This window comes from Mauremys reevesii, linkage group 2 (genome assembly GCF_016161935.1).
Source record: "Mauremys reevesii isolate NIE-2019 linkage group 2, ASM1616193v1, whole genome shotgun sequence".
NCBI lineage: Eukaryota > Metazoa > Chordata > Testudines > Geoemydidae > Mauremys > Mauremys reevesii.
The window spans coordinates 266,767,937-266,790,261 of record NC_052624.1 but is presented as its reverse complement, the minus strand read 5'-3'; the positions used below and the strand labels follow the sequence as shown (position 1 = coordinate 266,790,261).

The 22,325-nt window shown below is 43.1% G+C and overlaps 1 protein-coding gene across 17 annotated transcripts in view; it reads left to right on the top strand.

Moving 5' to 3' along the window:
• The window catches only part of MTSS1 (MTSS I-BAR domain containing 1), a 176,106-nt gene that overhangs the window by 2,873 nt on the left and 150,908 nt on the right, over positions 1-22,325 (top strand). For all 17 annotated transcript variants that reach the window (XM_039522477.1, XM_039522476.1, XM_039522490.1 and 14 more), the window contains one exon: positions 20,862-20,923. In XM_039522477.1, the coding sequence (XP_039378411.1) occupies positions 20,862-20,923 (62 nt within the window). The remainder of the gene's footprint in view (positions 1-20,861; positions 20,924-22,325) is intronic.

Genomic DNA, 22,325 nt, shown 5'->3' with positions numbered 1-22,325 from the left:
CACCAATTCTTACCCCGGTTGATCACTGTTTAGATAAACAAGCACAATGTTCCTTATTGTTTAGTCTAAACAAAGCAATTAAATTACATCAATGCAATTAATGAAACATTAGCTGTTTTTACTAATTATGTGCAAGGATAACGACAGTTTACAAAAATAATTACTTTTTTCAGAGATTAATGGGTGCTTTCAGCTAGCTGTACGAAATGGTCCTTAGAAAGCTAAGTTCCATTTTACTGCAGAGGTACAAGTGGAACTGTGGGGGTGGACTCCTTGCAAAGCTGTTGGGATCTGAGCAGGGGTCTGCCCACCTATCCTGTTGCAGGATCTGTCCGTAATTCCTATAATGGGAAGGCTATAGCCAGAGCTCTGTGTACTCTGCAGTGGTGTGGAATTTGCAATGGAATCCAGCCCTTTCATTTTATTAATTTTTATTCTTAGCCATTGTGATTTTGATGAAACCCCCCCATATATGAACAGTGTGAACAGAGGCTCTGAGAGGGGGTCGGGTGTGCGGCGCTTACCTGGGGCTCCAAGGTGGCGCAGGCCGGGGGGCTTCCGTGCACTTCTGCCCCCAGGCACCACCCCCTCAGCATCCCATTGGTCACAGCGGTGCAGAGGAACAGCCGCACTGCCGGGGCCCCTGAGGGGGAAGCGGCCGGTGGTGCCCAGGGAGAGACCTGCCCCAAAACTGCTGAAGCCCCGTGGGCCACTGCTGAAGCCTCTTGGGCCGTAAGTTTGAGACTCCTGGTTTAAACTGTGTTCAGCACCAGTTCAGCTGTCCTGTTGTTGATGCCCACCTTTCCTTAGAGTGGACAAGGCTTCTGAGCCTGTAAACAATAGCTCCAAAGTGAGATCAACCCCCAATAGACTCAATGGTGTGTTAACACTGAAACCTAATGGTGACTGTGTTAGCATGCTTAACCATGTAACTAGTGCTGGTCGTCTTAGCAGAAACATTGAACTAGTTTGCTTCTAGTCCACAATCATAAACTGCTTCTCTCAATTTCCGAAGTGCCAAAAGTCCCAAATCTTCTACAGTGCAGGTTGGTTTCAGTGCAAAGTTTGGCAGCTATGCGTAAATTAAAAAATTTGCAGCGTTGTATAATTAAGAACATAAGAACTGTCATACTGTGTCTGACCAAAGGTCCATCTAGGCCATCTTCCGACAGTGGCCAAGGCCAGGTGCCCCAGAGGGAATGAACAGAACAGGTAACCATCAAGTGATCCATCCTGTCACCCATTCCCAGCTTCTGGCAAACAGAAGCTAGGGACACCGTCCCTGTCCATCCTGGCTAATAGCTATTGATGGACCTAGCCTCCATGAACTTATTGAGTTATTTTTTGAACCCTGTTATAGTCTTGGCCTTCACAACATCCTCTGGCAAAGAGTTCCACAGGTTGACTGTGCGTTGTGTGGAAAAAATACTTCCTTTTGTTTGTTTTAAATCTGCTGCCTGTTAATTTCATTTGGTGACCCCCAGTTCTTGTGTTATGAGAAGAAGTAAATAACACTTCCTTGTTTACTTTCTCAATTAAATTGAATATCAAATTAAATAACGCAAGGAATATTGTATTGTTCATTTTAATATATAATTCAGTAACCCCTCCCCCTTTCATTTTTTATTTTATCTTATTCTGCTGTGGAATTTACAGTTTGCTGTGTAGGCAAAATCCAGGCACTCTGCTGCAAAGTTTAGGTCAGATTTATCACGGAGTACACAGGGTCTTCACTATGACAGACTCATGTTTGACGTGTTCGCGTCTGATGCCATGCTTGGTATTTTTGCTCCAGAATCAGGATTTGGCAACTTCAGAATTCAAGAGAATCATAGAAATTTAGCTGTACGTATTGTCCATTCTTAATGAACTATTGTTCCCTACAGTCTGTTCTTGAGGTGATAACGTACAGATGTTATATGTAAGATTTTTTTCAAAGTGGTCCAAATTAAAAAATAAACACTTGCTTTGTGCCCTCTGAGGAGTAGATTTATATGGTGTATCTAACATTGTTCAGGTTTCCCTGTGAATGTAATGTCCTTTCTGTAGCTCCCTGTGGGAAGATAGCATTTGATCTGAATGGATTGTAACTCCTTTCTGGAAACAAAATACTGAGAAGCTCTGTACAGTAGTATGCTGTTAATTTCTCGTAGCATACAGCAAAAGTATGGAGATCATTTTGGGGTGAGCTTTTAAAGAGCATGTTTCAAACAGTCCTGTCTTTTGATGCAGAGCATGCTCCCCCTTTTCAGTGTTGCTCTTCCTTTCCTTCTTATTCCTAATTCTGTGCTTTTCTTAATTTATTCCCTCCGGCTCCCCTTTACTCTCACTATTCCACGTGATCATTACTCTCTCCTCCCCCACCCCAAAAAAGGAACTAAGATACTGTGTGCCACTCATCACTCTTGTATGTTGTATCCTTTTCCCCTAACACACCCTTCATCTGTTTTGTCTGTTTAGGCTGTAAGCTTGTTGGAGCTGTTGCTCTGTGCAGCACCTGCTTGAATGGGGCCCTGATCCTGAGTGTGGTCTCCAGGCATTCCTAGCATACAAATAAATGATAACAGGCCTACATTGATCATATCCATGAGTTTGCTTGGGCTTAAAGATACAAGAAGGGAATATAAATTTTCTCCTTGGAGAGTAAAAACACATTTCTAAGGCAGGATCAGTGCCCACCTCCCTAATAAGGGATGGAAATCCAGAGGCCTAATGATAAGAGAATATAAATTTTTATAGTCTTTTAATTGAAGTCTCCATGAAGTAATTGAGAGCAAAGCATTGATGTGACTTTTATTTTAATGCAAAGTTGGAGAGATACCACTAACTTCATTCTGCCCTGTTGTGGCTAGTAATGCACTTTTGGATGGGAATGTGGCATCATTGCTGTCAAATGTTCAAGGCTGTTGCTGGTAGAGATATAGAAAGGATAGAAATCTGAGTGGATCCAAAAGGAGAATAGATAAGAGAATGTATCTGAGTGGCTGAGAGATATTAAGTACCAAGAATTTTTCCGATTCTCAATGTATTTTCAGTATGGGCAGGTTGAAGAGTAGTTAAACCGTGTACATGGCAAAACTTGGCACGAGATGCACAAGGGAAATGGCTATAATTCTTGAAGCAATTTGGTAGTTAGGTCCTTACACTGATTCAGAGGTTAGGGAAAGCTGGTGGCATTTTTTTGTGTGTGTGTTTGATATGAACACAAGGAAATGCACGTTTGAAAAACAGATGAAAATATTTGTGATGTGACTCAAGCAATGCTAAGCCATTGTTGGGATGAGCAAAGTGCTGAGCCAGTTACCGCACAAATATGGCATTAAACGGTCCTGGTCCTGTGATCAGATCTGTACAAACACGAGGCTGCCCGCATGTATCTGCTTCCAGGACCCTGACTTTATTTTGTATAGCATCTCTCAAACAAGCGGTCTCTAAATACTTTGGAGTAAGCTGGTAGCAACAAAATTGAAGTAAAATATAGATATTACAGCTGAATTTAGAGTCTGGCTGCCATCCAGTTTCTAATATGGCTAGCCTTATTTTCTTTTAATGGTTAACTTAAATGCAAAGCACAGGTGTAGACTTTGGGGGAGGAGGGGGGAGATGAGAGAGGGACTTCTTCCATTACCCCAGTGCATACTACATTAGAATGTACATGTTTCTCTCATGATTCCTGAAGACAAGCTTTGTTTCAAGCATAGGGACTCTGGTATTTATACTATACAGTGTGCTTCTTTTTTTCTCCATGCAGCTTTTTTTTTTAAGAATAGGTGTTTTGCTGTCAACACTTCTGTGGATAGCAAATACAGCTGATTGTTTGCAATTTGTGCAAGCAGCTAGTTTGCTTTCTCTGAAATTCTTTGCTCTTTATAAACAGCTGCAGAATCTTTCTGCAAGTGTCTTAAGGACTTCAGAAGGAAAAATTCTCATGTATTTATCACGAAGCTTGAGGGATGGTCTAGGAGAAGAAATACTGAATTCTTATCAATGTATTGGGCCTACCTGTGTGTTCCATACAATTGTGGCAGAGCTATGAGAATGCATAACTACAGCCTCTTTTTAGCAGCAAATCCTCAGCTGGTGTAAATCATCTTCAGTGGAGTGATGACAATTTACAGCTGAGGATCTGCCCCTCAAGTCTTTAGAGGACAATTTTGTTTCCTGCTATAGTGTGGAGGGGAAAAAATACTTAAAAATCCTTTCAGATCAGGCAGAATGCCATAGGCTACATAGTAAGGTTTCCAGTGTCGTAGTCTAGAAGAGATTGTGCAGCTTTCCCTAAAAAATACAACTGACGGAGCAAATGTTTGAGAATAACGAGACTGTGTAATTACACACTCAGAACTGATTAATACAGAGTTCACCGCTTCCTCGGTTCTGAACCTGGAAAAGATGCATTAAAACCAGCAGTATACAATAGCCAGTGCTGTACTGTGTATGGATGTCTCTTGGTCACATATTTGTTGCTCTAAGTGATGGAGCACTTTTGTGTATCTGTATAGAATATTTTCCAGAAGCACCACTATCATTGTCTTGATGTTTTCAGCTTTTCAGTTACAAATCCCCAGTTTTAATCAGGAGGGAAGTAGCGATCTGTCCATGGAAATCTCCATACAGGATATTCGATGGGGGGGAAGAATCCCATGACGCAGAGTGGAATAATAAAATGACAGCTGTACTGAAAAGGTGCATCAGTCTACTTTGAACCCACAAAACCGGGGGGCTCAGAATTAGTAAGGAGGAGTCCCCCCAAAGGGCCTCTCAGCAGGGTGGATTTGTTTTCTTTGTGTTTAGGTTCATCAGTTTAGCATTATATACTGTCGTGTCGAATGTTAAGCATATAAAAATTCCCCGTTGAGTCAGTGGGGCTGCTCGTGTGCTGAAGTGCTTTGCTGGATTGAAGCAATGATTGAAGGAATGCTTGGCACTAGGGTTGAGCCCATAGTGCATTTCATCTTCAGAGTGCTCCACAAACACTAGTACCCAGCTTCACAGGAACCTTAGGAATATTTATCCCCTCTTTAACAGAAGGGCAAGGTCAGGCTTGGAGCTTTGGTGACGTTTCCCCCAGGCTGTAAATGGAACAGGCCTTAGAAGAAGGATTTGAGTTCAGGAGTTTCTGGCTTTCACTACTGTGCTCTCTGAACTTTTGTCAGTGTCTCAGACTTCACTGATGTTTCCCCTTGTTTGACGGTGGAGAAGAGAATCTCTACAGTTGCTCATCCAAGGCTGATCATGATGCACCCCCACCCCCGATGTACATGAGGCCAAAAACACTGGGCACAACTGTGTTGGTTTTTAAAGGAAGGGGCTGATTGGAACACTTTAATGTGTAGGATTATAGTGCATGAAGGATCCATAGCTGGCTATTCTGTGAGTGGCTGTTTTATCTCTGTCTGTCGCCCCCTCATTAGCCAACTACAAGCTGTTGAAGAGGTGAAAGCAGAGCAGTGCTGTGCTATTTGTGTTAATCTTAGGATGCAGACTGAGATACCAGCTAGTGCATAACAATCGAGGCCAGAGGTTCTCAAACTTCAGCAACCCGAGGACCCTCATTTTGATTTAATTTTTTTCATGAACCCCTAAGTCCCCTGCTTACCCCACACCCTGCCCCCACTACACCCCTTCCCCACAAGGCCCCACCCCTGACTAGGCTGACCAGATAGCAAGTGTGAAAAATCAGGACAGGGGATGGAGGGTAATAGGAGCCGATATAAGAAAAAAAATATCGGGACCGTCCCTATAAAATCAGGACATCTGTCATCCTACCCCGACCCACCTCTTCCCTCCCTGCTCCACCCCTTCTCCTCTTCTTCCCTGCCTCTTTCTACCCCCTCCCTGGTGTGCCCTCCCTTCCCCCCTGCAGTGCCTCCTGCATCAGTGGGGCTGGCGGACCCCAGTTTGAGAAACGCTGATCTAGGCTATGTCTGCACTAGGACTTTTGTCAGTAAAACTCTTGTCGGTCAGGGGTGTGAAAAAACCACATCCCTGACCGACATAAGTTTCACCAACAGACGCTCCAGTGTGGACAGTGCTGTGACGGGGGGAGATGCTCTCATGCTAACATAGCTACCGCTGCTTGTTGGGGGTGGTTTAAATATGCCGATGGAAGAGAGCAGCTACACGGGAGACCTTACAGCTGCACAGTTGCACAGGTCTCGCCGTGCTGATGTAAGGTCTATGGTGTAGACATAGCCCTGTGTCTATTATAAGTAAAGTTAAGCGAGTTAACTTGTTGTTGTGTTCGGTGCTAGTAATGATTACTATTACCTGAGAAATTCAATTTATGCTACCAAAGAGAAAGGGGTTGTTGGTGGCGTGATATCACCATCAGTCTGAGTCCTCTTTCTCTGTAAACTAGCTATGCCACCATGTTTGTGTGTTGGACCCTGAATGTTGTTGTGAAATAGCTTTTGTTGACATGCATCCGACAAAGTGGGTATTCACCCACGAAAGCTCATGCTCCAATACGTCTGTTAGTCTATAAGGTGCCACAGGACTCTCTGCTGCTTTTACAGATCGATACTAACACGGTTACCCCTCTGATACTTGACTTTTGCGTAGTTGAGGGTGCGTTAGCCCGTCAATTTTGAGTTGGTCATAACTGTAGCCCCAACCTTTTCCAATTCTTCTTTGCTGAAACTTGGCATAGGTGCTTAGCTTGGGGCTAGGAAATGACTTTATTTTTCTCCTCTGAGCTAGTAATAAACTTGTAATAAACCAATGCATACCAGTGAATTTTGAAGCTACCCAAAGGGTAAAACTCCCAAGAGAACTCCCTTTCTCCCTGTGTGCTGCCTTGACAGCTGTGATCAGCTGAGGCATTTCTCAACATCTGGGGAAAAGATCTTTGGCTCTGGTAATCGTTTCATCTGCTGGCCTGAGGGAGCTTGTGTTAGACTTAACCCTGGGCATTGAAACCACGGGCATCTCTTCTATGTGGGGTTTTGCCGAAGCAATCGTGTGGACTTGGTGGTACATACTTTGCGTGGTGTGACTCTTGTAAAGGAGACACTGGTGAGCACATAAGATGCATAAAATATTGTACAATGCACAGAGACCGTGTGGTGAGGGGCACTGTTATACTTTTTTTCGCTAAAAGGGCTGTGTGAAATTTTAGCCGATCAAATCCCAGTGCTGTTAATGGAGTTACCCGGCCATGCGTAGGCCCTGGCATTGCTTTGAGAATTTACCCCGTATGCCTTAACCAGAGTGAATGCCTCTTGAAATTTTAATAATCTTAGTTTTGATCCAACTGAAATATTGTGGGTTTAAGTGTCTGCTGTGCATACACAGGAGCTGATTCATAATGTTAGAGTGGATGAAAGGCTTCTATTGATGAGTCTCTGTGGAGAAATCCTCCCTTCAGAGTTTCTCACGAATTTGTCATTCTAATCTGAATTGAAGAACATGTAACTAAACATTTCCCCGTGCATACTTCTTTAGAATCATCTTCTTGTGTATATAACTCTTTTTGCAGAATGCGCCATCGGATACTAGGTCAGGTTCTCCCATAGCTGCAGCAGGGTAGCTTTTTCCCCTCCTACAGACAACTTTCTCTATGTAGAGAGAGAGTCCAGTTAGACTTCTCATCTTAATGCAGGTCTGCTTATATTTGAGAGGGACTTTCAGAGTGGAAAAAAATGAAAGGTATTCAGTGGGTGTGTATCCTCTCACATTGTATTAATACATTTTTCTCAACATATTTGCTAATTTTCCAGTCCGTTTGTATTTAAACTTACTGTCTCAAAGCTAAGTTTGCTAGGTCTTAACCTGTAGTGAATGATGTAGTTGTCACCAGGGGAGGCTCCAGGCCCCAGCACGCCAAGCGCGTGCTTGGGGCGGCAAGCCGCGGGGGGCGCTCTCCTGGTCGCCGGGAGGGCAGCAGGTGGCTCCAGTGGACCTCCCGCAGATGTGCCTGTGGAGGGTCCGCTGGTCCCGCGGCTCCGGTGGACCATCGGAGCCGCGGGACCAGCGGACCCTCCACAGGCACGTCTGCGGGAGGTCCACCGGAGCCGCGGGATTGGCGACCAGCAGAGCGCCCCCCGCGGCGTGTCGCCGTGCTTGGGGCTGTGAAATGGCTAGAGCCGTCCCTGGTTGTGACATCACACTTGTTGGCAGCTGGTGAGTGGCCTGACTTGGTCTCAAGCCAGGATGTTATGGGCAAAGAAAGGAGAGGATGCTTTTAGAGCCTAAATATCTTGGGCCATTCCACCCTTGACATCTCACAGACTGATGTGATTATGACAATACAGTGTGTGTACTTCACTGCTGGATCCATTTAGTTGTGGGCTATTGGGATGTGGACTTTATTCCAATAAGAACAAAGCGAAGAAAATGGCTCTCTAATAACAAAATTACACCTAATTCATATTCCTCACCTCCTTCCCTTGAATTTTTTATAGTTGCTATGCTCATTAAATTGCCATATTCCAAGAGGTGGCTGCACATCAGTGCTCCAGAATTAGTTCTTGTTTGTGTTCAGAAAGTGCTTTGGGCGTATCTAAATCAGTGGTGGGCAACCTGCGGGCTGCATGCAGCCTGTTGGTTGCCCACCACTGATTTACATAGTAGAGATACTTTTTCCTGTGGTGCGGTGGTTCTTTTCTAGAGTTTTCCATAGACTTCCACCCTGACTGGATCAGTTTCTTGAGTTGATCAAGCTGTTACAAAACTCCTAGACCAGTAGAGATGGTTCCATAACATTTATAACAAATTTAACCTGCACAGGCTTTCCATGGAAGTCTTTAGATTGTGTACATTGCAGCATTGTGCGATTGCACAAGACCCTGAAAGTAAAAGTGGCTAGTCTCTTTAGGTTGTCTAGGCCAGGGTTTCTCAAACAGGGGTCGCCGCTTGTGTAGGGAAAGGCCCTGGCGGGCCGGGCCAGTGTGTTTACCTGCCCTGTCGACCTGCCCTGTCCGCAGGTCCGGCCGTTCGCGGCTCCCGCTGGCCGCGGTTCACTGCTCCAGGCCAATGGGAGCTGCTGGAAGCAGCATGGGCCAAGGGACTTACTGGCCGCCGCTTCCAGCAGCTCCCAGTGGCCCGGAGTAGCGATCCGCAGCCAGTGGGAGCCACGATCGGCTGGACCTGCGGATGGGGCAGGTAAACACACCGGCCCGGCCTGCCAGGGGCTTTCCCTACACAAGCGGTGACCCCTGTTTGAGAAACCCTGGTCTAAGCTGAGAGAAATAGAAAAAAAAACAGTAGCATAAGTAGTGGAAAAATAAGTTATTTATATTTTCTTTTTAATCATCTACTGCAATGGTTTTCAACCTATGGTCCGTGGATGCCTGGGAGTCTGTAGACTGGCTAAGATGCCCAAAGGGGTCCGCACCTCCATTTGAAATTTTTTAGTGATCCGCAAATGAAAAAAGGTTGAAAACCACTGATCTACAGTCTTTTGATCTTGAAACGCAACACAGGCTAAACCACGTTTTTAACTTGATTTCCTATGATTTGTCACTGCTTTTAGTTGTTCACAGTACAGCCTCTTAAACGTGATGCTTTTCCATTTCATGAAGTTGGATTTGAGATGCCTTAGTTTTGAAAGGAGATGAAATTAATGTCATTCTCTTCTTTAACTGTTAACTACAACATATCATTCCTGGCCCTGCAGGGGTTCTGGGTGAATAAAGAGTTTCTTTGGCTGCAAAACCATTGCATCCTAAATCCTTTCTCTATGTGTAGCATTATCTTTTTCTTCAGTTTTGGAACTCTTCATGAGATTACGGGCTTGCCCTTACCACTTGTGAGAGGTTCTGTGCACACTTGCTTCTCTTTTGAACAAAGTTGCATTCTGGGTACCCACTGTTCTCTAAATGAAACTAAGTGGGGAAGTTATTTTTCACTTGCCTTTCAAAAATAAAATAAAACAAAACAGTGCAGAGTTGCTTAATAGGGGAGTGCTGTCCTCTTTGATCCCACGGGTGCATGTATATCAGTGATGGGTGAATGGAGATGGCTTCACTCTCAAAGGAACTGAGCACCTGTAGTCATGAAGATACATGTGCTCACCACCTTTGTAAATCAGGCCATGCATATAGTTTGTAAAGAATCCGTCAGAGTGAAATGATGTTTATATAAACATGAAGAGACCTTGCATCTGCTTTATTCTAATGATCTATCAACAAATTAAGGATAGATGTATTTTCATCTAATACAAAAATATTCTAAGATACTGGTTATGAATGATAGAGAAGGTAGATTGAAACGTCTATTTGTCCTTTCTCATAATATAAGAACAAAAGGATTCTCAATGAAATTGAAAGGTGGCAAATTTAAAAGCTGCTAAAAAGAAATATTTTTTTCAGTGCAGTGCACAGTTAGATTGTACATAAGATACCATTGAAGGGAAGAGATGTCCAGGATTTCAAAAAAAGAATGAGATACTTATATAGTTATCAAGAAAATCCATAATGGTGACTATTAAACGAGTTTTGGAAGGGATATAAATTGTCATGCTTCATGGCATAAGACAGCCTTTAAGTTTGGGGGTTAGCCTGCCACCATGAAAAAGTTTCCTCCTATCTCATTAATTACCTTTAGCTGGTTTTCTCATCCCTTCCTCTGAAGCATCTGGTATTGGCCACTGTCAGAGACAAGATACTGGTCTAGATGGACCTCCGATCTGGTCTGGTCTGGCGTTGGAAATTCTAACAGTACACAGATTTTGAAAACTTGGCTTAAATTACATTGATATTTCTCATGTTTATGCTATATGATTAACAAGATATGTTTTGGCTGGCATATCAACCAATGGAGTAACTTTTCTTTTAAGAAAAGTTTGAAATGCAGTATTTTAATCTTATGAAATTGAAACGCTATTTTAAATGCTTGGTTTTAAATTAGTTCATTTTGACATTGCAAAACAAACTGGAAATGCTCAAGATCTTGTATGATGGAGCGTATGGTGCATTTGGTGTTGCAAAAACTTCACGGGTTGATTCACTTAACTGGAATATTAATATTGAGAGATAGGAAAGGGAAGTGTGTGGGAAATGAATATGTCAAAATCACTTGCACCAAAGCAAGATACAAATTGATAATGAAGGCAGCAGTAATGAAGTGCTATTTGTTAAGAGGCAAATAAAATAACATCCTAGAATACATGTGCTATTATTCTAGTTCTGCGTGAGGAATGAAATAGAATGAACTATTTCTGGACCCTGCCTGAGTTTACGTTTCAGCTCACTGTAAGATGGTAGTTAACCTGACATTTTGTTGGGAAACACATTGAGCTGAAGATACTTCATCAAGTAGGTTCTTTAATTATTTTTAATGTCAACTTTCTGACCTGAAGAGTGGAGGAACCAGCCAGCTTAGAGGGAATGCTACCAATGGGAAAGAAAATTATTACTGTTAAGATAGTAGGGAAACTTGGAAAAGGTGATCCTAAACTTCAAATTGGATTGTCTGTTGTGTGTCAAAGATGATCTGTTTTTGTTTTTTTTTTCCCAAGAGCTTTTATGGTCTTGTGAGTGGCTAGACAGTCTAACTTTCGAGTTATGTAAACCATCCATGGATTGAGCAGAGAAACTAGCAATACTGTTTGCTAGTGTTTTGTAACTTCTGCTCTCATGGCTCTTGCCAAGTGCCCTTTTCCCTTGTTGACTGATTTAAAAAAAAAACAACACAAACTGTTTGCAGCAGATGTTCTGGTTTAGCAAACTGATTTTTCAGCCACTATATCTCCCCCCACATGTTGACATTTGTCAGTGGTAAAGGTCCATTTTAAGGCCATTGTTGTATTGCTTCCCCTGGGTATTTCTTGCTCTGTTGACCATTGAAGTTTCTTCGGCAGACTTGGTGTCCTTTATGTCCAGTCTAGTGAAGTAGTGCTTTGTGTGTAACCTTTGTATGTTTGTACAGCACCTAGCACAATAGGCTCTCTGTTTGGGGACATGGTGTTGTGCTCATATTACTAATCATTCTAGTGGTTGTGGTAACCAATGAGAGGGAAGTTTTGTTGTGGGTGGATAAGATTTTAGAGTTGTGCCTTTTATTTTATCAGGGCCGGCTCTAGGTTTTTTGCTGCCCCAAGCAAAAAAAAAAAAAAAAGAAAAAAGAAAACCTCCTGGAATGCTGCCTCTGGAATTGTGCTGCCCCAAGCATGTGCTTGTTTTGCTGGTGCCTAGAGCCAGTCCTGTATTTTATATTTTCACGGCATGTGTTCAGGAGTAGAGTTAATATTGTTTTGTTGTCACAGGACAGATGTGCAGTCTGTGGATCTGTTACTAGTGTGTGAAATTTGGTGACAGAATTGCAAACTTAAGTTTAGTTGTACAATTATGCTAAAAAAAACCAAGAAGGAAATCACCAGTTAACTTTGAGAAGTGTTAACACAGTGGTTTTCAAACTTTTTGTATTGGTGATCCCTTTCACACAGCAAGTCTCTGAGTATGACCCCACTTATAAATTAAAAGCTGGGGGTATGTGTGGTAATTTAATGTGGGGCTGACAACCCAGAGCCCCCGGAGCTGACAGCTCGTGACCCCCATGTAATCACCTTGCAACACCCTGAGGGGTAACTATCCCCATTTTGAGAACCCTGTGCTAACGCCCATGATTTTTGTATTAATGTCTCTAAACAGTGAGCTGTTAATGTGATAAATGTGGGTTGCAGAGAGGGAAGCTGAGGCTTGAGGTGAGGAAGTGGAGATTTCTGGCTTTGATGAGTAACACTACTGCTCTGCCTGCTGCAATCACCCTGCTTCCTTCCCATTTTATACTTCTTTTGCTCCTCGCACCCCAGAGGGACTGTCAAACCATCTTCTCATTTTTTTCCCCAAAAATAGGTGGTACATCCAGGTCATCCTGTGACGTTCAGATGGTTCTGTTAAAGGTTGTGTATGTGATGGACAAGCAAAGAATCAAACTTTTTTGCTGCCTGTTTTGCAGTAATTGTCATTGGTGAATGTCATAGGGGGAACCGAACCCAGCCCTGGCCCAGACTTGCAGGGGCCAGGGAGAGGCACCTGTTCTGCGGCTGCAGCCCCGGCGCCATGGCAGGGAGAGGCGCCTCTCCCCTCAGCCCAGGTGCTGCTGCGGGGAAAGAGAGCTGGGGGGAGTCCTCTCTCTCCCCCCTGTAGCCCCGGAGACCCTCCTGCACCCCCAAACAGCTCAGCCCCAACCCAAAGCCTGCACTCCAAGCTGGAGTCCTCACACCCTTGCACTCCAACCCTCTGCCCCAGCCCTGATCCCCCTCCCAGACTCCGAACACCGCCAGCCCATCCCCACACGTGCACAGGATCCAAAATACTCCCCTCTGCCCAGAAAAAGCCATGACCCTACCACTAAGTTTGTGACTGGGGCATGGTTAGTATGTGACAGGATTTGTCCAGATGCTAGTAGGCCTGGGTAATGCACCTCTGAGGCTTAAAAGAGCATCCTGGGCTCCAACAGCACAAGCCTAATACCTTTAGGGCAGTGTTCCCCAACCTTGGGAGGCCGCTTGTGCAGGGAAAGCCCCTGGCGGGCCGGACTGGTTTGTTTACCTGTCCTGTCCGCAGGTCCGGCCGATCGCGGGTCCCGCTGGCCGCAGTTCGCTGCTCCAGGCCAATGGGAGCTGCGGGAAGCGGCGCGGGCTGAGGGACGTACTGGCCACTGCTTCTAGCAGCTCCCATTGGCCTGGAGCAGCGAACCGCGGCCGTTGGGAGCCGCAATCGGCTGGACCTGCGGATGGGGCAGGTAAACAAACCAGCCCCACCCACCAGGGGCTTTCCCTACACAAGCGGCGTCCCAAGTTTGGGAAACACTGCTTTAGGGGAACCAGCTACTGTATGTGCCCTTGAGGGGACACGGTTTGGCGTTTTAATTGTGAACTGGCTAAATACTGACAGGGTAGGACTCACTGTTTCCTTTGTCAGCCCGCAGGCTAGTCAGTCAGGGAGGAGAGGTAAAAGCAGAAAGACAGTGCCCTGCCCACCTTTGCAGTACATGAGTCACCTGATCTGAGGAGAGGACTCATCCACGCTACAATTAATCACCCATCAACTAACTAATTAAGCAATGAGATATGACGAGGGTATACTATTATGGCCTAATAACGACACGCCTTGGTGGTTGGTAGGCAAGCAGCCAAAAACAGAGCGCTGCTTAACATCAAGGTGTGTCACTGTAGATACTTTGGAGTGTCTTACTGTGGCAAAATATACATTCCAAAGAAAAACACAGTAGTTGACATTTAAAGAACTAACTTCTTCAGTAGGCATAAGGTTAGTTCTGGGAAAATAGATCCCTAATGATAAATCATTAACATTAAGAAACCTCCCAAAAACCCAACCTACAAATTACTGACTTGTCCTGTAAACCGTGAAGTTGCTCAATAGATGGCCCCAGGACTTATGTCCTAAAGCTGATCTTCTGCCCAACACGCCCTTCACACTGTGAACAGGGTTTGAAAGATAAAGGAAGCCTGCCCCTTTTACAGATAATACTTGAGCTCAAATGACTCTGACATTTAAAGAAAAAAATTGATTTCCTTTATCAGCTGTTTTGAAATCAGAAATTTCAGACTGAACAGAGGTAGCTGTGTGAAACATTGCACTTAAAAACACTTTGTTGTTGTTCTTCCAAAGTAGTCTTAAATCACACTAGGATTTTTAGTCAAAGCAAGTATAGAGTTGCCTTTCCAATTCATTAAAAAAGTAATGTTGCATTAAATATTTCTTAGGATGAAATCTTACAAATTTAATAGACATTCTGTCTATAAAGTACTTCCATGGCCCCCTGTTGTTGTATAGTATCTGAGCACCTTTCAATCTTTTATCCTCACAACACCCCTTTGAGGTAGGGAAGTACAATTATCCCCACTTTACAGATGGGGAACACAAAGAAACCAAGTGACTTGTCAAAGGTCACATACACAGTCTGTGGCAGAGAAGGGGTTTGAGCCCAGGTCTCCCACGTCCTAGGCTAGTGTTTTAATTAGTGGACCATCTCTTCTTCCCATTTGCTTTCCATAAACCTCACCCAGGTGGTCCTGCATAAATTGTTTCCTCAGCTGGAGGAGACAGGATAAATACCTACCATCAGATCTTGTGACCCGATGAGTATCCTCAACTCCTCCTGCTTTGACTGGGAGTTCAGGGCATTTGGTACCTCACAAGATTAGGTTGACAAGAAGTATTTGGTTGAAGGGTTCAAAGGGACACCATAATTAATACACATGAATTAAATTCCAGAAAAGAGAGAGACAGGGGTGAGGAAACAAACTGCTAATTTGGCTTCAGAAGGAGCTGATCCTGAGGGTTAAAAGCAAAGAAGTTTCTACTGGAATAGGAATAATTGGAAATCTACAAAATATAAGTTTGTATAGAAGATTTGTGGGTGAGAGATCAGAGCTGTGGAAAAGTAGAGTGAGTTATTGCTAGCCAAGGGGGTTATATTATATTAATTAATGCTATAAATGCAGTACAGATAAAAAACACAACACACACATGCTGCTATAAAGTGGGATTATTGCTAGATTGCAGGTGAACAAATATTCAAGGATTCAATTAGGGTTGAATTAATAAATTGCTATTTTGGTATCAAATTAAGCTAAATCACGATCAGCCACTCTTAGATCAGTTTAAGAATGTCCACATGAAAGGATTTGTACTGATTTAACTAAATCAATTTCGAAACCAATTTAATTACATTGATACAGCTTCTGTGGGTAGGCTTAAAAACAAAGTGAACCAAGGTTTGTGGAAGTGGTAGATGATGATTTGAATTTGATTTCTGTGTGGCAAGGTGGTACCACAAAATCTTCCCTTCCCAAGTTATATTTTGTCTATACTGTCTCTCAAGTCTCCCTGTGACACAATTAAATTCATGACTGGTGTCAGTATTCTCTGTACCATTAGGCACAGATAGCAGTGTAATGCTGCCACTGAAATGGCAGCATAAATAGACTGCTTTGGTAAGCTTAGTTGTCAGCTTGTATTTTGCTTGTGAATCCAGTAAAGCCTTAGGCCCTGCTGTTAATTGTCAGAGCTTCGAAGGTTCCTGGCATATACATACATAATGCATACGTTGCATATAGACGGACTAGCCAGTTTACTGTTGAGAGGAAAGGGTTCAAAGTAGTAGATATCAGTATTACTGATAAGTTTAAGGAAATGGCAATGATTAACTCATCAGTGGGTGTCTTGCATTTACATGGCTGACAATTCTGTCTTAACATAACACTTTATTCAGGGTCTTATAATCCTAAATAAGATTTTAACATCCCATGAGGTGTAGACATACTTAGGTTCAGGTTCATATACTCAGTTCATTAAAATAAATGTGTGAGAGGTGTCATATTGATATCTCTAGAGACTGCAATTTTCTCCACCCACAGGACAGTCACAGGTAGGACAATAGCAGGGCATGCTTCTCCTACCTCGGTGTAGTGTTTTAATTCTGGACAAGGACTTCTAGGTATGAGAGGGAAGGGCCTTCTTCATACGTATTCACCCTTGGGCCTTTCTTTTAGAGGTTGCCAGCTGTGGAGTGACTTCTTGTTTGTGAGAGATGTGGTCACTGGACAAGAATTTCCCATTACACACACGGGCCATTCATTCATGGCTCTCTACGGATAGCAAATTGGCTACTGACCTTGGCTAGACTTGAATCAGGAATTTAGGGCTTGTTTTCACTGCAGGGTGTAAATCAGGCTTTGCCCCCAGCCCAATTCCCTCCCCATCTCTAGCCTGAGGTAAATGATGTTTTAAACTCAAGCTAGCTGGCCTGTTAGGGGTGTGGCTGGAAGCCCAGTTGCTGTTGATGCTTGAGCTAGTAATGCAGTGAGGATGCAGCTACAGATTACCTTTTGAATTAGCACAGCTCCTAATCCAAACACTGTATAGCTCAAGTCTTTTACCATGTGGCTGCTCTCACTCAAGCGAGGCTGGCTCAACAAGGACCTGGCGCTAACTGCTGCAGTGAAGACAAGCCCTTAGATGGGTGAGGCTGTGTAATTCATTATCAGTCCTCTGATTCATTCTGTTCCTCTCTGGGTATTTGCTGTTAATGATGGAAAGGTCAGTGTAGTGTTCTGGCATTTCTTGAGCTAAGGAGTCTTCATTTCTCATGTCTAACAGGTAGTGTATTAAATTAATTACATTGTGAGGTTGCTGGTGTTCGGAAGGCAGCGTATAGCCTAACCGTAAATGCTCCAGTAGTCCAGATTTGAGTTTCCTTCACAGTTCCAGATGATGGTATGGAGGTCAAATGTAAAAATCATCTCTTTGTATACTGCCAGCCAGTGCGTTTCATAAGGCACTGATGCAGCAAGGTACTTAAGGACATACCTGACTAATGTGGGAGTATTCATGGGCTGAAATTTCAATATGTACTTAGGCCCTGATTCAGCAAGGTACTTCTGTGATCAGTGTTACAGTAACAACGAGAACAATCCAATTCTGTAAGTGCAGAGCCACTGGCTGTAAAAGTGGTTTCTAAAGGAATTGTGAATGTGGGAATTACAAAGATGCCTCCTCACTTCCCCTGGTGTTCATTAAGGGTGGGCCTTGTTGATGTAGAGATGTCACCTGGAAAAAAAACTCAGGGTAAAATCATGGCCATATTGAAGTCGATAGCAACATTTTCATTGATTTCAGTAGAGTCAAGATTTCAGCCTTATACTTCAGTGTCTGCGTGTTCTGAAGCTGACTTTAATTATATGTGGTAAGCTTCGTGCTGGGGTTTGTGTCTGCTGACATTTCTCAAAGTGTGTGGGGGAGGGGATGCATGCCAATCAATTAGCTCTGAACTTGATTAAGGAAAAGCACTGTAAAAATGAGGCTTCTAAGACTCATCAGCTAGCTGAGTTGAAATAATATTAGGAAACGGGGAATCTGAGAACAGTAAGTACCAAATTGACATGAAATTGAATATGTTGTATGAAACTTTTTGGGGGGAAACTGGTGCATCCTTTTGTACCTGCTGCTGTCTCTTTTGCTCTGAAGGTATCCCTTTGATTTAAACCTGCAAAGTACAATGCTCTTCTTTTCAGATAAATTTTGTTTTGGTTTAGCAAATCAATACAAGATTGGTAAAATAGAGTTAGCCTCTTCCATTAGGTGAAAAGATTTTGGGGGGCATTTAATATCTTGTCCTACTTATTGACAGTGATACTCTGGATACGCTATCATCACTAGCAATTTTAGGGTGTAAACCTGAGTCACTGATTTCAGTGGGAGTTACGAGTAGGCTTGCACGGTCAGGTTCTTATTTTTATAATCCACTGGCTTATAGTTGGTAAACACATTGTGATCTGACATTCTGATTTGCTGCCAAATAGAGTAGTAAGCAAAAGAAGCCAATCCTGGTGCAGAATTCCTGTAAGATTGGGGTGTTACCAGATACAGTATTGCATGATACTTACAAAATCTGAAGAGTAGATAATGTCTACAAAAAACTTGACAGTGGCTAGTGCCCTGATATCAGTGCCCATCATGCTGACCACTGTTGTCTTGTTTCCTTGTATTCCCCAGTCTGTATGACTGTATCCATCTGTTTTTTCTCTTGACTTCTATTTAGATCATAAGCTCTTTGGGGCAGATACTGTCTTTTTGTTCTGTTTGTACAGCACCTAGCACAATAGGGCCCTGGTCCATGCCTAGGGCTTTTAGGCACTATGCCTATTAATTATTTATATTACCAATCTTCTGTCTCATTTGATAGAAGCAGAGATAACACCTGTTGGGGCAGATATCCCTTACTACAAACAATTGTATTTGCATACAATAACTTCCCGTTTGGAATGCATATTCTCAGCTATGGGCATCTGTTTGATCTAGGCTTGTACCATGCCGATTGCTGCAGTAACTGAGTATCTTGCAAATTTATTAAAGTGAACACGGTCTCTTTTTCCCTCTAACTCCTAGTCAGTTGGAATTATTGGGGGGGGGGGGGAACACGGACAGCTGATTGTACTGTGGTGAGGGGGCAGGGAGAAGCTAGGTGAAAGGGGGACGCAACACTTATTCTGAATAGAGCGGTTGTGGTAACGGGGGCTACCAATTTATCCTAATTGTGAGCTCAGCTGAGAAGAGTGAATGAAAGTCCGTAAGTTGTCACAGTAACTTATACCTATACCTATACATGGTGATGGGAAAAGGTGCAAAAGGGAGACTGACTGAATTAGTCCTAACAAAAAGGCCTACTGATATAATTCAAGAACAGTGTTAAGATGATGCTTGGTAACCAAGAAAAGCCTGGGGACAGGAAAACAATGAACCAAAATTAGGGTATTGGAAACTAGGCCTAATTGGTGACAAAATAATGAGGACCAAGAGTCCTCAGAAGGAAATTTTAGGGGATGACGGCAATGATGGCTGATTAAATGAAGGGGGAGGAGTGAGCCTCACTGTCATGGCTGCCATCCCCACTGTCTACTGGGACCTGGATCTTCTTTGTCCTAATCCTGAGAGGTGCTGAGCAGACTGGGCCAGAGAGGAAGTTAGATGACATTGTCACCTCCACTGGCTCTGGCTAAACCCTGAATACCACCTGGGATGTGAGACTTTGTCCCCTCCTCCCCCTCCACACAGTATGTCATTTTCCGTCCACACCTCATTTCTTATCTTTGCTATCCTTTTCCGTTTGCCTTTTGTCTAATTAGAGTCTGTCTTAGCCAGCCAAAAGTGTGTATTTTGCTACACTGCTGTGAGCCTGTGATCAGAAAGAGGCTGTTAAAAGCAATGCCCTAAACAGCCCATTGCTGGTATAAGTTTGCCAGGTCTGAGTGGCCGATAAAACCACGTGCTGTGCCTGTGATTTTCCAGCAGAGAGATTGCAAGTGAAAGTCAACACCAGAGACAAAAGCTGCACTTTGTCTTTGCTGTTCTTTCTTCTCCCTTCTTGTGTAGGTCTTGTTTTATCTAAACAGGGTCAAACTTCAACTGCATTTGTAACAGCTCCAGCCCATCTCAACTAAGTTTCCCTCCAAAAAGGACAGTTGTTATCTTTGATACCATCTGAAAGACTGTCAAACAAGATGTTTTACTCATAAAAATTCTCCCCAGGTAGAGTGGAAAAAGGAACGAGGGATGTTGTTCAAATGAAAGCCTTATTCTACATTTCAAATGCTTTAAATATTAACTGTTTCCCCTCTTTTTCTTTATCTGTAATAACATCTTTTTAACCTTTTTAATTGTGTTTGCCATGGTACTAAGCAGGGCTAAGGGCTCTGTGTGCCAAATCTTATTTGACACAGTTTAATGTTAGACAATTTGGGGGGAGATCGATCTAAGTTCTAAGATCGAACTCCTGTTCTTTTTGCGGATACAGACTAACATGGCTGCTACTCTGAGATCTAAGTTACGTAGCTGAAGTCGGCGTACTTAGATCTACTTATCGCGGGGTCCACACTATGCAATGTCCCCTTGCGCTTCTCATTCAGGTGGGGTACAGGAGTCGATGGCAGAACAATCTGCGGTTGATTTAGTGGGTCTTCACTAGACCTGCTAAATCGACGGCTAATGCATCGATCGCCATGTGTCGATCCCTCGGTAATTGTAGACAAGCCCTAAGTGGCTTGCCCAAGATCACACAGGAAGTCTTTGGCAGAGTAGGGATTTGAACTTAGGTCTCAAGTCCTGGGATATAGTGTTCTCTCTGCTGCTTATGTTCAGCAAACAGGCAGCCTGAATTCAGAACCAGTGAGAGTTTTTTTTGTTTAATGACAATGTAGTTTTAAAGGAACAGCAGATAAATTGCTAGAAAAATGTTACACGGCTCAAGGGATGGACATTTATTAAAACAAAAAGTAGACTTTATTGCTTTATTTTGATCATTCGTATTATCTCAAACACTGAGTTCAGAATGTCAGAATAGAATGGCCACTAAAATTCTCATTATTAGTTTGTTTGTTTTTTTTCTTTCAGGGAAGTTATCCAGTTTGGGAAGATTTTATAAACAAAGCTGGGAAACTGCAGTCTCAGCTAAGGTAAGTTTCTTATCACGCAGCCCATCCCCTTGGCATGTGTGAACATGCTAGGCATCCTGTGTAGTTCAAATGGTGCTTCATCCTTGATAGTCTGTTTAGCATGTTTTTAGTTTAGCTTTTCTTTTAAATATTTCATATTCAGAACTCATCAATGTAATTTCTGTGTGCCACCTTTTACAGTTTTAGTATATTTTAGAAAAATAGCTAATTGTCCAAACAGGACGGTAAGTTCTTTTCACATTTTTATTCTTTCATGATGTGGCCCCATATGGAATATTATTGAAAGATGGTTGATTTATTTTGATTTAATTAACCCATAGCTTTGGGGTCGAAAGTCCTTACATTATTTTTATAAATGTAAGATAAAGAAGGCTTATTAAGTTACAGGAGTACTCTAAATATTGCGTAAAGTGTCTGGTAACCAAAAACTAGGACAGAGGGTCTGGCTGCCAAGGGAATCCCAGTTCTGGGTCATTCGGCAGCAGTTAATAACATGTAACTGATTGGGTCTCAGTATAACAAGTGCATTCTGGATAACTTTTCATAGCCTTCCATTAATAAAACCATTATTCAAGCAGCTTCTATATCATGTCACGACTTGGTATCAGTAACAGAAACAACAGACTCATAAAATGCCTTTCTATTCACATAGAGAGAGAGGAGAAATTAAATTGCATGCTACTATGAACTGAACCTTGTTTCCTAAACTAATGGGATGTACATGTCTCGTGTGTCCTGTCAAAAACCCCACAAAATCCTGTATGAGGTTGGTTGCCTGCATGTGTCCTTCCCTTTCCATGCAGTCCTATCCCATTGGAAGAAGTAAAAGGAGGGAAAAGCGGAACCATGCTTTCTCTGATTCCTATTAGGTTGTGTAGTTGTGTGAGGGATAGCTCAGTGGTTTGAGCACTGGCCTGCTAAGCCCAGGGTTGTGAGTTCAGTCCTTGAGGGGGCCACTTAGGGATCTGGGGTCCTGCTAGTGAAGGCAGAGGGCTGGACTCAATGACCTTTCAAGGTCCCTTCCAGTTCTAGGAGATTGGTATATCTCCAATTATTATATTTATTATTATTATATCTATTTTTAAAGATTTTTTTCAGTTCTTTTTTTTTCTCCATGTCCTTCTCTCCTCCACCAGCACTATGGGATTTGAAGCGTGCCCCTGGGGCTAGGAAGGCATTGCTTTGGCCAATGTGAGCTTGCTTGTCCCCACCCTATCCAGCCCCCACCTGCCCTTTTTTGATATGTGATACCAGTAAAGTAATTGCCACGGATTGGGAGTACTTAAGTGCCAGGAAGGTTTTACAGGACTGTGCCACAGCGTCACTCCAAGTTGCAGATCATTATTAAATCCACTTTGGATTTTGGAAGGCACAACTGGAAAGAATCTGCTTCGGTTCTTAG